This window comes from Macaca fascicularis, chromosome 1, assembly GCF_037993035.2.
Source record: "Macaca fascicularis isolate 582-1 chromosome 1, T2T-MFA8v1.1".
NCBI lineage: Eukaryota > Metazoa > Chordata > Mammalia > Primates > Cercopithecidae > Macaca > Macaca fascicularis.
This window is the reverse complement of record NC_088375.1, coordinates 171277013-171294913: the sequence shown is the minus strand read 5'-3', so window position 1 is coordinate 171294913 and position 17901 is coordinate 171277013. Positions and strand designations below refer to the sequence as shown.

The window sequence follows — 17901 nt, the reverse complement described above, 5'->3', positions numbered from 1 at the left end:
GGAGGCTGAGGCCGGAGTATTGCTTAAACCCAGGAGGAGGTTGCAGTGAGCTGAGATTGCACCATTGCACTCCCCGCCTGGTCAGCAAGAGCAAAACTCCATCTAAAAAAACAAAGGAAAAAAAAAAAAATAGAAAAAATGAGAGGAGAAGAACTAAAGACAAGTAGGGATAATGCATGGTTTTTTTTTTTTTTTTTTTTTTTTTGTTGTTGTTGTTGTTTTGAGGCAGGGTCTTACTCTGTCACCCATGCTAGAGTGCAGTGGCGTGATCTCAGCTCACTGCAGCCTCCGCCTTGCGGGTTCAAGCGATTCTCCTACCTCAGCCTCCCGAGTGGCTGGGACTACAGACGCACACCACCACGCCCAGCTAATTTTTGTATTTTTTGGAAGAGATAGGGTTTCACCATGTTGGCCAGGCTGGTCTCGAATTCCTGACCTCAAATGATCCCCCTGCCTTGGCCTCCCAAAGTGCTGGGATTACAGGCATGAGCCACTGTGCCTGGCTGGTAATTCATTTTTTAAAATAAATATTTAATTTTAAAAAATTGTGGTAAAGTACACATAGCATAAATTTTACATTGTGAGTTAGTACATTCACGCTGTTGTGCAAGCATCGCCACTGTCTACTTCCAGAAGATCTTAATCACCGCGAAAGGAAATCCCATACCCAAAGCAGTCCCTCTCCATTTTCTCTTCCCCCCAGTCCCTCGAACCACTAATCTGCTTTCCGCAAATCTCTGTGGATTTGTCTATTCTGGATATTTCATATAAATGGAATCATATAATATGTGGTCTTTTGTGTCTAGCTTCTTAACATTTTCAAGGTTCATCCATGTTGTATCAGAACCGTATTCTTTTTTTATGCCTGAATAGTATTGCATTGTATCGATACACTACATTTTGTTCATCATTCATCAGTTGATGGACATTGGGTCGTTTCCACCTTGTGGCTGTGGTGAATAGTGCCACTGTGAATATTCATGTACAAGCTTTTGTTTGAGTCTATACTCAGGAGTAGAATTGCTGAGTCACATGGCAATTCTGTATTTAACTCACTGAGGAACCACCAAAGTTTTCCACAGCAGCTGCACCATTTAGCATTCCCACTAATAATATATGAAGGCTTCAGTTTCTCCATATCCTTGAAAGCACTTGTTATTTTCCATCATTTTGATTATAGCCATGCTAGTGGATATGAGTGGTGTCTCATTGTGATTCTGATTTGCATATCCCTAATGACTAATGATATTGAGCATCTCTTTATGTGCTTGCTGGCACAATATGTCTATCTTCTTCAGAGACAAGCCTATTTAAATCTTTTGCCCAATTTTTTTTTTTTGAGACGGAGTCTTGTTCTGTCGCCCAGGCTAGAGTGCAATGGTGCAGACTCACCTCACTGCAACTTCCACCTCCCGTGTTCAAGAGATTCTCCTGCCTTAGCCTCCCCAGTAGCTGGGACTACAGACGTGTGCCACCACACCTGGCTACTTTTTGCATTTTTAGTAGAGGTGGGGTTTCACTATGTTGGCCAGGCTGGTCTTGAACTCCTGCCCTCGTGATCCACCCACCTTGGCCTCCCAAAGTGCTGGGATTACAGGTGTGAACCACTGCATCCAGCCCCTTTGCCCAATTTTTAATTGGGTTGTCATTTTTTGAGTTTTAGGAGTTCTTTTTATATCCTGGGTACTAACCTTTATCAGACATATGATTCACAAATATTTTCTCCCATTCTTTGGGTTGTCTTTTGTACCCTCTTGATAGTGTTCTTTGATGCACGAAATTTTTAATTTTGATGAAGTCTAATTTACCTGTCTTGTCTTTTGATTGTACTTTTGGTATATATCTAAGAAACCAGTGCCAAACTCAAGGAAATAAAGATTTACCCTCATTTTCCTTCTAAGAGTTTTATGGAGTTAGCTCTTACATTTATGTCTTTGATCCATTTTGAGTTAATTTTAATTTTTTTTTTTCTTTTTTTTTTTTTTGAGACAGAGCCTTGGTCTGTCACTGAGGTTAGAGTGCAGTGGTGTAATCTCGGCTCACTACAGCCTCCACCTCCTGGGTTCAAGCGATTCTCCTGCCTCAGCCTCCTGAGTAGCTGGGACTACAGTTGCCTGCCACAACACCTGGCTATTTTTGTATTTTTAGTAGAGACAGGAGTTTCATCATGTTGGCCAGGCTGGTCTCGAACTCCTGACCTCAAGTGATCTGCCTGCCTTGGCCTCCCAAAGTGCTGGGATTACAGGCATGGGCCACCGTGCCCAGCTGAGGTTTTATATATGGTGTGAGGAAGGTAGACTGTTCTTCAGAGGAGTTTTGTTGAAAAAGGAAGCAGAAAAATAGGGCAATAATTGGTAGAGAAAATGGGGTCAAGATAGGTTTGTTTGTTTAAGAGAGGAGCAATAAAGGCAGGGGAATGATGAGCAGAGAAGGAAAGCTGATGGTACAGGATCTTGAGAGGAGGAGGAGCTGCTGGAGCACTGTCCTTCAGAAAGGGAGATGGGGTACGATCTAGAGCACAAATGGAAGAATTGGCATTGGACAGATGTGTGAAGAGTTCCTCTTTAGTAAAAGGGGTGAATAGGCTATATTGGTAGAGATGCTGGGAAGGGAGTAAATGTGATGGCGGGCATCTGTGAAAGTTCTCTTTTAACTGCTTCAATTTTCTTATTGAAGTGAGAGGGAAAGTCATTAGCCAAGAGTGGGTTGAAGCTGTTGGAAGTAGGAGGGAGAAGTGTGAAACATTTTCTAAGGAGAGACAGAGTGTAAACAGATCAGGGAAATATATAGTAATTGCAGGGCACTTGAATATCATGATCATGTATTTAAAGTGAGAGCAGTTAGTATGGGTAGCTGTTGTTCTCTAGAGCAGTTGTTCAGCACGGTTGGAGTAAGCACTGGTGGAAAGTTGGGTATTTCCAGGTTTATGGTTTTGTCTGGTGAGGATAACTCCCTTGCTTGAGGGCTTAAGAGTGAATGTATGAGAGTGATTATAATGATTGACCTTGGAATTTAAGATAGGTAAAAAGGGAAAAGGCTGTGGAAGCGATGAGGGAAAGTGAAAAGGTGGTAGGAACAATGGATCGAAGATCTTGGTGGGATCAAAAGATGGTTGGAGTTGGAATATCTAAAAGGCAGGAGTCATGGAGGAGGTGCAGTCTAAAGTATGACCCTAAGGGACAGCATTAAAGATGAGATCCCTAGAAGAGAGGCATTCTAGCAAATGAGAGGGAAGATCTATGTATATTTTAAATTACCAAGAATTAAGTCAGTATGTAGAGAGTGATAGTGAGAAAGGAGTTGAAATCTTTGGGTAAAGGAGGAAGCAGCCCTGTGGTTGGTCAGTATTTACAAGATAGGGAATAATCGGGGATAGAGTGTGATGACATGAGGTTCAAAGCTGGAGATTATTAGGATGGAGAGAGGAAGAACTGGTAGGAAAGTAGTGAGGAAAATCAAGGAGGTTACTTCCCACCTCCAGGCCACGTCACTTGAAGACTGTGGAAACAACAAAAACAGACACAGTTGAGAGGGCAGAGGGCAGTACTGTCCTCAGAGGAGACAGCCAGGCATTGTTTCAAACAAGGTGGTAAAGGGAGGGGTTCAGAGAAGAGGTTGAGGATGTAGGGAATTTCGCTGTTTGGTGATGAATTTTAAGTACTTTGTGGTTAGGAGCTGAGTTATAATCATCTTTGTATTCCTTTCAGAGCAGTGCTTATATGTAGTAAGTTTTTTTTAAGAGACAAGGTCTCAGTCACCCAGGCTAGAGCACAGTGACATGGTCATAGCTCACTGCAGCCTCGGACTCCTGGGCTCAAGTGAGCCTCCCACTTCAGCCTCCCAAGTAACAAGTACCTCAGGCATGCATCACCATGCCAGGCTAATTTTTAAATTTTTTGTAGAGGTGGTATCTTGCTATGTTCTCTAGGCTGGTCCTGAACTCCTGGGCTCAAGTGACCCTCCCACCTTGGCCTCCCAAAGTGCTAGGATTACAGTTGTGAGCCACTGCACCTGGCTATAATACATTTTTGATCAATGCTTGTGTTTGGTAAATAAATATTGAATGCATAAATGGGAAATAATTAAACCAGAAAGAGAAAACAGTATTTATTGAGCACCTTCGATGAGCTTGCTGTTAATATGCATCCATTCTCAGGCAGTGAAATGGAAAGTCCTCTAGTAATTTCTTTTTTTTTTTGAGACGGAGTCTCACTCTGTCGCCAGGCTGGAGTGCAGTGGCACAATCTCTGCTCACTGCAACCTCCAACTCCCTGGTTCAAGTGATTCTTCTGCCTCAGCCTCCTGAGTAGCTGGGATTACAGGCACGCGCCACCAAGTCCAGCTAATTTATTTTTTTTTGTATTTTTAGTAGAGACGGGGTTTCACCATGTTGGCCAGGATGATCTCGAACTCCTGACCTCGTGATCTGCCTGTCTCAGCCTCCCAAAGTGCTGGGATCACAGGTGTGAGCCACTGCACCCCGCCTAGTAATTTCTTTTAGTAGTTTTCAATCAGTTTATAATCCCAGGGTTTAAACCTCATATATTAGTTGACATAGGAAAAAGTCATCCTTCTAGGAAAGGGGGAGAATGCCCACATCTTTATAGAGCACCTTTTAAAATAAGGATGATAACAGTTATTCAACAACCACCATCATTAGGGAAGTTTATTGTATTTTAAAAAATAAACACTAGATGATCCCTGCAAAGAGTTCTTTCAACTACTTAAGAATATGGGGTACTATTATTATTATTTCCATTCCCACTTAAGAAAATAGATTCTTTGCTCAAGGTCACACAGTAAATCAATGGCAAACATGGGGGCCAGGACTCAGGACTTCAGACTAGCAATGCTCCTTCCTTGAGCATTGCCACAATTGAATCCTGAAGGTACTAGAACAGGAGTTGTGGTAAGGAGGTCACAGGGCTGAGAGCTATGACCCTAAACAACTTTTTTTTTTTTTTTTTTTTTAATGGAGATAGAGTCTTGCCCTGTTGTCTCGCTCTGTCGCCCAAGCTGGAGTGCGGTGGCATGATCTCAGCTCACTGCAATCTCCTCCTCCTGGGTTCAAGCAGTTCTCCTGCCTCAGCCTCCCAAGTAGCTGGGATTACAGGCATGCACCACCAAGCTCAGCTATTTTTTTTTTTTTTTTTTTTTGGTATTTTTAGTAGAGATGGGATTTCACCATGTTGGCCAGGCTGGTCTTGAACTCCTGACCTCAAGTGATCTACCAGCCTTGGCCTACCAAAGTGCTGGGATTACAGGCCTGAGCCACTGTGCCTGGCCCCTAAACAACTCTTTGATAAAGCCAGTGGTTCGATTTATTGGCATTGTGCTTCCTGTTCCTATACTACTTCTCTTTTCATGTAGCTCTTCCTACTAATTTCTTCCTCCTTTTAATTTTACTATTATCAATTTGTTTTCCTTTATCCTCTTGCCTCTCTTGTCATCTCCAGTGGCATGATGATCTTGTCTGCCATAACTTTAGTTTTAACTTAGTGGAGTAATATGTAACATGAAAGAACATAAAAGAGATGCTTGAAAACAATACTAGCAATTCATATTTACCAAGTACTACGAAATATATGACAAAACCTTCTCAGATTTGTTTATCTGATCCTTTTCTTAAGCTACTTGTTTGTGTGATAGAGAAAAAAAGTTCCATTAATGGCATACTGGAAGCAGCAGTTTTCCAATTATTATGAGAAGTTGACACCTCTGTGCCTGTGTCTAGGCTAATTTAGTCTGGACTGTTAACAAAATGAATCAGTAGTACATGTGAAGACCTTCCTGGCTTTTTTTAAGCTACCTCTGAAAATCAGACAGATAAAATGTGTTTATATTTTTTAAGTTAGGAGTTGAAATTATATTCTGTAATATTATTTTTTTTCTTTACCATTTTAGACCAGTCTGCTTAGTTTTAAGTGAAATTCCTTTTATGTCTACTTGGTTTTTACTTGTGTCAACATTTAGGTAAGTCATACCAATTTCCATATATTTACAGTATAATTCTTGTAAACTAATTTAAAACTTTTTAATAAAGTGGTTATGGTTTGAATTGATGATTCTCTTTTGATTTTTAAAAATTTTCCTTTACAGTCTGCTACCTCTTCTATTGAAGGATGAACTCCTAATGCCTTCTGTTGTGACAACAATGGCATTTTTTATAGCTTGTGTAACTTCCTTTTCAATATTTGAAAAGACTTCTGAAGAAGAACTGCAGTTGAAATCCTTTTCCATTTCTGTGAGGAAATATCTTCCATGTTTTACATTTCTTTCAAGAATGATACAATATTTGGTAAGTTCAATTTTTAAGAAATGGCACTTTTTTTTAGCATGCCACTATTTAAAAAAATTATTGAAGTAGTGGTTTTCTTTTATAGCTTTTTGAGATATAATTCACATAAACCCACTCATTTAAAGTATACAACTTAGTGGTTTTAAGTATATGCACAGATTTGTACAACTATCACCATCATCTAATTTTACATTGTTTTTGTCACTCCCGGAATAATCTGTACCCATTAGCATTCATTCCCCATTCCATTCTCACTCCTAACTCCCTTCCTTGGACAGCCAGCTTCTGCCCCTTTAGATTTGCCTACTTTGGACATTGCCTATAAATGGAATGTATTAGTCAGCTACAGCTGCCATAACAAAATACCACACTAGGTTTCTTAAACAACAGAAATTAATTTTCTTACAGTTCTAGAGACTAAAAGTTCAAGATCAAGGGTTGGTTCTACCATCAGGGTTGGTTTCTGGTGAGGCCTCTCTTCCTGGCTTGTAGAAGGTCTCTACTTTATATGTCACACATGGAGAGAGACCTTTGTTGTCTCTTCCTTTTCTTGTAAGGATATGAATACTATCGGATTAGGGCCCCATTCTTATCATCTGATTTAATCTTATTTACCTCCTGAAAGGCTGTATCTCCAAATATAGTCACATTGGGGGTTAGGGCTTCAACATATGAATTTTAATTCCATCCATAACATGGGATAATAAAATTGTGGTCTTTTATGACTGGGTTCTTTCACTTAGCACGCGTGCGCATGTGTGTGTGTGTGTGTATACTTTTTTTTTTTTTTTTTTGAGACAGTCTTTCTCCGTCACCCAGGCTGGAATGCAGTGGTGCAATCTTGTCTCGCTGCAATCTCTGCCTCCTGGGTACAAGCGATTCTCCTGCCTCAGCCTCCCTAGTAGCTGGAACTATAGGCATGTGCCACCATGCCTGCCTAATTTTTGTATTTTTAGTAGAGATGGGGTTTCACTATGTTGGCTGGGCTGGTCTCGAACTTCTGACCTCATGATCTGCCTGCCTCGGCCTCCCAAAGTGCTGGGATTACAGGTGTGAGCCACTGCACCCGGCCACTTAGCATATTTTTGAGGTTCATTTATGTTATAGCATATATCAGTACTTTATTCCTTTTTATTACCAAATTATATTCCATTATGTGGATATACCACATTTTGTTTATCCATTTATCAATTAATGGACATTTAGTTGTTTCTACTTTTTTAGTGTTATGAATAGTGCTGTTGTGAACATTTGTTTACAAGGTATTGAGTGCACATATGTTTTCATTTCCCTTATGTGTATACCTGGGAGTAGAATTGCTAGATCATATGGTAATTCTATGTTTAACATCTTCAGAAACTGCCAAACTCTTTTCCAAAGTACAGCCCAATTCTTCATCCTCACCAACCATGGGTGAGGGTTCTAATTTCTCCACATCTTTCACAGCATTTGTTGTCTTTTTCATTACAACCATCTTAATGGGTGTGAGGTGGTATTTCATTGGAGTTCTGACTTGCATTTCCCTAATGACTAATGATGTTGAACATCTTTTCATGTGCTTATTGGCCATTTGTGTATCTTCTTTGGAGAAATGCCTATTCAAACCCTTTGCCCATTTTAAACTGGATTATCTTTTTATTTTTGATCTGTAAGAGTTTTTTTTAAATATATATTCTTGATATGAGTTCCTTACCAGATATTTAACTTGCAAGTATTCTCTCCCATTCTGTGTGTTGCCTTTTCACTTTCTTGATGGTATCATTTACAGCACAAAAGTTTTGATTTTGATAACATCCAGTATATCTATTTTTTTCTTTTGTTGTGCTTTTGGTGTCATATCTAAGAAACCACTGTATAACCAGTGATCACAAATACTTACCCCTGTATTTTCTTCTAAGAGTTTTATAGTTTTTATATCTATGCCTTTGAGTCACTTTGAGTTAATATTGTATATGGTGTGAGGTAGGAGCCTGACTTTATTCAGTTATTTCAGTTGCACTGAATTGTCTTAGCACTCTTGTTGAAAATCAGTTGTTCTTAAATATAAGGGTTTATTTCTGGACTCTCGGTTCTGTTCCATTGATCTATATGTCTATCCTTATGCCACTGCCATACTGTCTTGTTTACTGTAGCTTTGTAGTTTTGAAATTGAAAATGCAAGTCCACTGATTTTGTTTTTTTACAAGATTGTTTTATCTATCTTACATCCCTTTATTTTCATATTGTTTTTAGAAGTTCATCAGTTTTTTCCCAAAACCCAGCTGAGATTTTAATAGGGACTGAGTTGATTCTGCATGTCAGTTTGTGGAATATTGCTTTATTTTTTTGAGACAAGGTCTCGCTCTGTTGTCCAGGTTGGAGTGCAGTGGTGTGATCTTGGCTCACTGCAACCTCTGCCTCCCAGGCTCAAGCAATCTTCCCACCTCAGCCTGGTGCATTTATAACTCGCTGCAATTAAGGAATAGCCGTGACTATAGGCGTGTGCCACCACACCTGGCTAATTTTTTTAGAGATAGACTTTCACCGTGAATATTGCCATCTTAATATTTAGTCTTCCAATGAACAAACACAGGATGTATTTCCATTTATTTAGATATTTAATTTCTTTCAACAATGTTTTGCAGTTTTCAGTGTAAAAATTTTGGACTTCTTTTGTTAAATTTATTCTTAAGTTTAATGAATGATCCTAAAGCATAATTCTTTATGATGCTATTGTAAAGGAATTGTTTCTTAATTTCATTTTCATAATGTTCATTGCAACTATATACAAATATAATATTTTGGTATATCGAACTTGTATTCTTTGGCATAGGTTTTTAATTGATTTCCTGCAGTTTTTGATATACAAGATAATGTAATCTGCAAACCATGAGTTTTACTTCTTCCTTTCTGATGTGGATGACTTTTATCTTTTATTTCTCTTACTTGCCTAATTACCCTAGGACCTATAATACAGTGTTGAATATAGGTAACAAGAGTGGACATCTTCTCTTTTACTTGATGTTAGAGGGAAAGCATATGGTCTATCACCATTAACCATGATGTTAACTATGGGCTTTCTAAAATAGATGTCCTTTATCTGGTTGAGGAAGTTCTCTTCAGTTCCTAGTTTACATGTTTTTATCATGAAAAAATGTTGGATTCTAATTCTTTTTCTGCATCTTTGGTCGTGTGTGTGTGTTTTTTCTTTTATTCTATTAACATGACGTATTTCATTGATTGATTTTTGTATATTAAACTAACCTTGAATTCCTAGGATAAATCCTACTGGACCATGGTGTATAATTCTTTTTATCTGCCACTGGCTTCAGTTTGCCAGTATTCTTTTGATGATTTTTGCATTTATATTCATGAGAGATACTAATATGTAGTTTTCAGGTGATGTCTTTGTCTACTCATAAAGTTCATATATTTAAGGGACATCACATTATATTCAAGGCTGTCTAAAATGCTAGATTGCAATCTATTTGAGGGCAAGAACTCTGCATTTTATACATACCATTTTATCTATAGCATCTATCAGTGCCTGGCAAAGAATAGGTGCTCTGATTTTTGTTTGTTGAATGAATGGATATTCATCTAATTATTATAATGAAAAATTAGAGGCAGCTCAATTGTCCAGTAGTTGAAAAATGCTACATGAATAAGTATATAAGCTCCACGGAATATTTGGCAACTATTACAAATGTTAGGAAGTTGTTGTTGAGACAGGATCTAACTCTGTTGTCTAGGCTGGAGTGCGGTGGTGCATTTATAATTCACTGCAACCTGGAACTCCTGGGCCCAAGTGATCCTCCTTCCTCAGCCTCCTGAGTAGCTAGGATTATAGGCATGTACCGTCATGCTTGCCTAATTTTTATTTTTTATTTTATTTTTTTTGAGATGGAGTTTCACTCTTGTTGCCCAGGCTGGAGTGCAATGGCGTGATCTCAGCTCACTGCAACCTCCCCCTCCTGGGTTTATGCAATGCTTCTGCCTCAGCCTCCTGAGTAGCTGGGACTATAGGTGCGTGCCACCATGCCTGGCCAATTTTTGTATTTTTAGTAGAGATGGGGTTTCACCATATTGGCCAGGCTGGTCTCGAACTCCTGACCTTGTGATCTGCCTGCCTCAGCCTCCCAAAGTGCTGGGATTACAGGCGTGAGCTACCACGCCCAGCCCAACAGGCTATACTTATTTATATTTTTGAGGACTACATAGAGGATTGCCCAAAGTACCCAGATAACAAAAAGAAAAGAATGACTAACTTTATTAGGGGAGCGTAGGGGAAGGTTTCAAAGGAGATATTTTATATTTAGATCTTGTAGGAAGACAAGGCAGGTATTCTCAGGGCAGAGTTCAATGGGTGTCCTGAAGGCTTTGCGCTTTAGGTAATGACCATGGAGGATAGTGGTGTGGGAGGTAGGAAGTTAAGAGGTGAACAGGAAAGACAAGGAGAGGATTAACTTTATTCAGGGGTTCAAATGGAAAGTAGATATAAAGTTCATTTTTTGTTAGTACAGGCCCAGATTCCTGAGTGTATGTTAAAGTCTAGCCCTATTGTGATATTCACAATCTGGTCCAGTAATCTTAAGGTGAGGACCACCATGGACTCCCAGATTTGTTTGTTCTTTAATAAACAGTTTTTGAGCACTTACTATATTGCCAAACATTGTTCTGGAGGCTGAGGATACAGCAGTGACCAAAACTAACAGAAATCCGTGCTTCCATAGAGGTTGCATTCTAGTGGAGAAATCCAGCACCAGCATATGTAAAATATATAGTGTGTCAGAGGGTGATAAGTGCTATGGAGAACAACAAAGCAAGGGAGAAATGGATATGATTTGCAGGAGGGATTAATGCAATTTTAAAGTGGCAGAGCTTTCTTGAGCAAAGAACCAAAGGAAGTAAACTACAGATAATTGAGGGTAGAACATCCTAGAAGAGAAAACTGCAAATTCAGCGAACATCATGGAGGTCATGGTGATTGGAGCTGGGTAGGGGAAAGAAGTAATAGGACCTAAGATTAGAGAGGTAACAGTGTAGTTTCCTATAATGGGACTAGAATCTGACTTACATCTTTAAAAGGCCCCTATGGTAGCTATGTGGAGGAGATTGTGGATAATGGAATTCATGAGATGATAGTGCTGTGGACCAGGGTAGCAGTGGAAGTGGTTAGAAATCGTCAGATTTTTGATATATTTTGAAGGTAGAGCCAACAGGAATTGCTGGGGTTGTGAAAGAGAGGTGTTCAGGATGACTCCAAGGTTTTTGGCATACATAACTGAATGAGTGGGTTGCCATTTACCAAATTGAAGGAAGCAAAGCATGTTGAAGGAACTGTGTGTGTGATGGGGACAGTGGGGAGTATGGGGAGATCAAGAGTTTTTCACATTTAGTTTTAGATGCCTATTAAATATCCAAGTAGAGATATTAAGGAGTACCTGGATATATGAGTCCAGAGTTTAGCACAAGCTCGTCCAACCTGCAACCGAGGACGGCTTTGAATGCAGTGCAATACAAATTCGTAGTTTCTTAAAACCTGGAGTTTTTTTGCGATATTTTTTAAAGCTCATCAGCTGTTGTTAGTGTTGGTGTATTTTATGTGTGGCCTAAGACAATTCTTCTTTTTCCATTGTGGCCCAGGGAAGCCAAAAGATTGGATAACCCTGGTTTAGGGGAAAGGGCCAGGCTGGAGACGAAGTTGAGTCTTTACATATAGTTGGTAATTAAAGTCATGCTACTGGATGACTCACTAAGGGTATGAGGATAGATTAATCAGAGGAATAGGTATGAAGCCGCAGAATGCAGAGGTAGGGGACATGAGGAACCAGCAAAGATGTCTAAGAATTAACTGGGTGAGGTAGGAGAGAACCAGGAGAGTATGATGTCATGGAAGCCAAGTGAATGAAGTGTTTCAGTGAGAGGGTTCAGTGAGTGATTTCAAATGCTAATGAGAAAATCAGGTAAGGCAGTAAGAACTGACCCTTGGATTTAGTACACTGGAGGTCATTATGGGTATTTGACCATAGCAGTTTCATAGTGATTGGGGTGAAAGCCCAATTGGTAGGGGTTTACTAGTGAATGGGATGAAGACTGGACACAGCATGTTTATATTTATAGGCAACTGTTTTGGGAAGCAAGTGTAAATAGGAGCAGACAAATGGGGTAATAGTTGGAGCAAGAGAGGGGTTTTGTTCTGTTTAACACTGATTCAAGATTGTGGTATTATGACATTTCAACCAGTCCCATATTTCTGAAGTTTGAAACTTTTATTTTGAAGATTTCATTCCAGATGTTTGACTTCCCACTAAGGTTGTCTCAGGAATTTTTTTCCTTTAATGACACTGGGAGCCTTTGTTTATATCTGCTTGTAAGCTTTCTTGGCGCCTATCCTCGCTTTTCCATTTGGAATGATCACTGCATTACTCTCTATTTAGACCTTACCAATATTGTCATAATGTAGCCAACAGTTAAGGCATCTTTTAGGGTTCTGTGTCCCACCCACTTCATGGAAGTCACTACTGTTTTTCACTACTTGCTTTCTACATTTATTTATACTGCTAGTGTATACCTATGTACTGTGCTAGGGATAAAATGAGTAAGATCTTGCTGGTCTTTGTCTCAAAGGAGCTCACAGTCTAAAGCCAGTCTGTCCAGTATGGTAGCCACTAGACATATATAGAAATTTAAACATATTAAATTTAAATAAAAATTCAGTTCCTCAGTCACAGTAAGTACATTTCAAATGCCCAATAGCCACATGTGGTTAGCAGCTACTATACTGGAGTGCAGACAAAACATTTTCATTACTGCAGGAGGTTCTATTGTATAGCACATTGGCCTAGAAAAGACACTAACTGATGACCACACAACTACAGTAAATGTGCTAATTATTTTTACTACTCATCTTGGTATTTAAGCCAGCGTGACTTTGTGATTTTATTTAACATTCTCCTAAGCAGATGGAAAACTCTTTGAGGCCAGAGGACATTTTCTTTCATGTGCCCTAATGTGCTTTACTCATTGAAAGCATTCAATGAATAAGAAATGTAATTTTCCATTTGCCATGGAAAACTTTTTCACAGATGGGTTCTCAGGATTAGCTTAGAATTTTAAAAATTGATACAGAATAGATGTATATATTTTGGGGGTACATGTGATATTCATTCATGTAATGCGTGAAGATCAGATCAGCGTAACTGGGCTATCCATTACCTTAAAAATACGTCTTTATGCTGGGAACATTCAACTTATTTTCTAGCTATTTTGAAATGTACATTGTTAACTATAGTCAGCCTACGGACCTGCCAAACACTAGGTTTTATTTCTTCTAGCTACCTATATATTTGTACCCATTAGCTTAGAATTTTATATCCTGTTGGGCCCCAGGGGATGCTACATATTTAACCCTGACTAGCGTTAATATTTGTCCCAGATACCTTTCTTCAGTGCCTTGTTGGTAGGAAGTATAAGACAGGGGTCCTCAGGTTTTGGCTACACATGGGAATCACTTGGAGAGCTTTAAAAAGTACTGAGGCCTGATTTAGTTGGTCTGGGGTGTGATGTGGGCATTGAGATTTTAAAAACCTCTCATATGATTCTAATAGGAAGTCAAAGTTGAGATACACCAGAATAAATTAGACCTTTAACCCTCACCTTTAATTCTGCTTATTTAATAGCTACAAGTCAATGTTTACAGTACATTTAAATTTCACCTTTTATACTACTCAGTAATCCTTTTTTTCCTTGCAGTTTCTTATCTCAGTTATCACTATGGTGCTTCTGACGCTGATGACTGTCACACTGGATCCTCCTCAGAAACTACCGGACTTATTTTCTGTATTGGTGTGTTTTGTATCTTGCTTGAACTTCTTGTTCTTCTTGGTATACTTTAACATTATAATCATGTGGGATTCCAAAAGTGGAAGAAATCAGAAGAAAATCAGCTAGCTGTATTCCTAAACAAATTGTTTCCTGAACAAATGTGAAAATATGAACAGTGCTGAAAGGTTTTGTGAACTTTTTGCTATGTATAAATGAAATTACCATTTTGAGAACCATGGAACCATAGGAAATGAAATGGTGAAAAGTCATTGTTGTCTACACAAAATAAATGTATATGGAGACCAAAGACCAATGGAGGCTTGTCTAAGTACTGCTTGGCCAAAACATATTGTGGTTTTATTATTCACAGCTATTCAAATGGGGAAAAAAGAGAAACATGTCCTTAATCCCATTGTTTACTCAGGAAATGCACTTTTTAAATGTCTTGAAAAAACTGAGAAATATTTCTTGGTATTTGCTTTGTCTAAACCTGCTTCCTTCATCAGACCATATAGTGAGCTTAATGGAAGAATTGAGCCCCTTCTTTTTAATGGAAATCACTAATTTTGGTATTCAAATTTACATTTTAGAATACAAGTAGTGTGTATTTCACTGTGTAGAAGTTATGTCTTAGGGAATTTAATTTGTGATAATCTTTTTAATTACTGAGAAGGCAATTTAAACTGCTTGAAGTCTGAATATGCCTTATTACACATGCAAATTTGATTGTTTTAACAAGGCAAATAAACCATGATCTTATTTGCAAGAATGCATATTTTAATACAATTAAAAATAAATTTTCCTGAATTTAAATGTAAGTTTTAACTTTAAGTGGTTTGAGTGAAGTCTTCTTAATCACACATAATCACTGGTTTTAAACCTCCAGAATCATTCTGTTTAAACATTATATTATACATATATATTATTATGAGATGGTTCAAGGTTACCACTGCCAGAGCATTGATTCATGTTAATTCCCTCCTATTAATACTGTATCACCCCATATTAGCAGAAGCCCATATTTATTATAGTTTTCAACTGGTAAAAATAATGCATGATATCCATGTTGTAGTTTCTCATATAAAGATATGTTTTCTTTAGTCTCTGTAATAAAGATAATCATTTTCCCATCAACATTTTTTAAGGAATATATTTCTTTCAGAAGATAGCCATTAAACTATATTAAGTGGTGGTATATTTTAAAATAGTGCAAATCAACCACATACAGAAAAATACTGGTTCTAGACATGGACAGTCACAGGCTGGTGTAAGAAGGTATAAGTTTCTAAATCTGATAAAGGAAGTGGGTTTAGACAAAGCAAAAATCTGGAAAGGTTTCTTTCTCAAAAGACTCAAAGGGCAGGTCAGCGCAGAAGAGCAGCCTTGAATCACTGCCGAATCAGCAGGAACATCGCTGTCCACGGTCACCATCTGTAATCACTGTGCCCAAATGTCAGCATCTTGGCTGGCTAGTGTAGCTTTATTTTAAAAAATGTTTTTTGTAATAGTACACTTGTGTTTAACATAGAATGTTGACTTAGATAAATGATGAGGAAGTTATAAATAATTGGAGTAGAATAACTATTATTAGGAAATAAAAGTATTACGTATATATATTAGTTAAATGAAATACACCTGATTCAAGGTATCATACAGGTAAATTCTGTAAATAAAACCATTCTTCAGATGATTTAATCTTAATCATATTGATTTGCACTATATTTTTATAGAGACTTGTAGCAGTTATCTTGTAAGTATCCCTCCGATCTATTAAAAACCAGTTTAAGAGTTTACATTGAACTTAGAGGGATTAGGTTCCAAAATACCAAAACAAAATACCAAAACCAGAGGCCAGGCACAGTGGTCTCTATTTGAGAGGCTGACACAGGATGATCGCTTGAGACCAGTGAGATACCATCTCAAAAAAAGCAAAATATCAAAAATATCCAGTGATGAATTACGATCACAGAAGTAGGCAACTCCAAAGCATTGCTCTTAGCTAGACTCAGGGCTATAGGGATGTTTTCATATAAATATATTTAGGTTATGCAAAAATATTAAAGATAGATTTCTCACCTGCTTCACTAATATACCTGTCAAAAAATAAGCCCTTCAAAGTCACGTTCAAGTACATTTTAGATAGAGGAGGCACTTCTGAGAAATGCAGTGTTCTCAGCTGCCAATAAACTTAGGCCTGCTTCTTAAAATGAAGAGAATAGGGTGTATGTGCATGTATCATATATGAGGCATACAGAAGTCATTTTCCCTTGAGGACTTAGGGAGGAGTGAAAAATCCCTGATGTAGCATTCTGTCCAAATGATAAACCACAACAAATTGAGTGAAACATTTACAAAAGTCAAGGCAGCCAAAGGAGCCTCTCTGTTCAACAGAAAGAAAGAGACGGATAGGATATAACTAAATAATGGTTAAAGTAACACACTGGTTTCCAAGTCTCAATTGGTCTCTCTTCTGTTATGTTCATTGGAAGATCAGGGCCAAGTATATCCCCCACAACTTCCCCCTCCCCTCATATAAACATTAGTTTTGTGTGTGGATCTTTCTGCTTTGTCCTTCATGTGGCCTCCAAGGGTGATAAAGTGAGAGTCATCTGATCTACAATGAAAAGAACTGGGAAATGATTCTCAGCAGACCCAGCTGTTCTAAAAGGCAAAAGCTTAGTATATCAAGGGGTCAAACATACAGTAACTGGTTTAATAGCATTAAGCACATACCTATATAACTTGGATTATATATGAAACCGATCTACTTCTTAACCCTGTATTAGCTAACATAGATTACTTTATAAAATGTTTTGGCTTACAACCTAAGGTTAGTTTTCAATGCTAGAATAATCCTTTTTTAGTGTACTTTTGGTAACATCCTATTATAAGCACTGTATCAGAATAAATTTCTTAAACAGTATGAAGAAAATAATTTTTTTCTTATAAATTCTTCAATTATATAAATGAAGGTAATTTATATAATTTATATTAAGTTTTTAAAAACCTTTCATTATAAAAAGGTGAATCTAAAATTTCTCTAAGTGGAAAGTGAGTTATTTTCTTTTTTTCTGAGATAGGTGTCTTGCTATATTGCCCAGTCTGGTCATAAACTCCTGGGCTCAAGCGATCCTCCTGTTTCAGCCTCCTGAGTAGTAGCTGGGATTAAAGGCTTGTGCCATTGCATGCAGTGGAAAATTTTCAACCTTAATTTGTTAACATTTTGTTTCAGATTTTTATGTAGTTTTAATTTTTCATGATATATTCAAATGACATGGTAATATTTTCTACTAATTTTGTTAAAACTTAGGGCAAGTACCTCAAAGGAGTAGCAGTTTTTCCCTACAGAAATGGTCAAGAAAAGCATAAGTTTCACTATCAAGATAACATACTCTGTGACTCCCTCCTCCCCTTTATTTTGGGAGTGACAACAAAAACATGATGATGACAGAAAACACCACAGAATAACTGAAATTTAATATTTCAAAATAATTTGGAATGGATCACATATTGCCCCTTAATAATGGTCTTTTCTTTAAATTCAGTACTCTGTGTAGTTTAGTTAAAAAAACTTCATAAACATTTATACTGAAAAAATACATTCTAATATTTTATAAATGGTGTAAAATTTTAAAATGTTGAAATTGTTTTTTTCCTCTAAAAGCATAGGAAAATAAAAACTCACTCCTGAGGTAGTGGCTACACAATAGACTAGATAAATCTTAAAAAAATTTTTTTTAAAGAATCTATAAGTTAATAAGCAGCTAGGGCTTTAAATGGGAACATTGGTACTTAAT

At 37.8% G+C, this 17901-nt stretch overlaps 1 protein-coding gene across 4 annotated transcripts in view; it reads left to right on the top strand.

Annotated features, from left to right (window-relative positions):
* Nucleotides 1–14411, top strand: part of ALG6 (ALG6 alpha-1,3-glucosyltransferase) — a 65874-nt gene extending 51463 nt beyond the window's left edge. For all 4 annotated transcript variants that reach the window (XR_012419213.1, XR_012419212.1, XM_074004953.1 and 1 more), the window contains 3 exons: nt 5905–5973; nt 6100–6298; nt 14033–14411. Coding sequence is in view for 2 of the 4 variants with exons in the window: in XM_074004953.1 (XP_073861054.1) it covers nt 5905–5973; nt 6100–6298; nt 14033–14230 (466 nt within the window). In the remaining 2 variants the exon portion in view is untranslated. The remainder of the gene's footprint in view (nt 1–5904; nt 5974–6099; nt 6299–14032) is intronic.
* Nucleotides 14412–17901: the final 3490 nt, after the last annotated feature.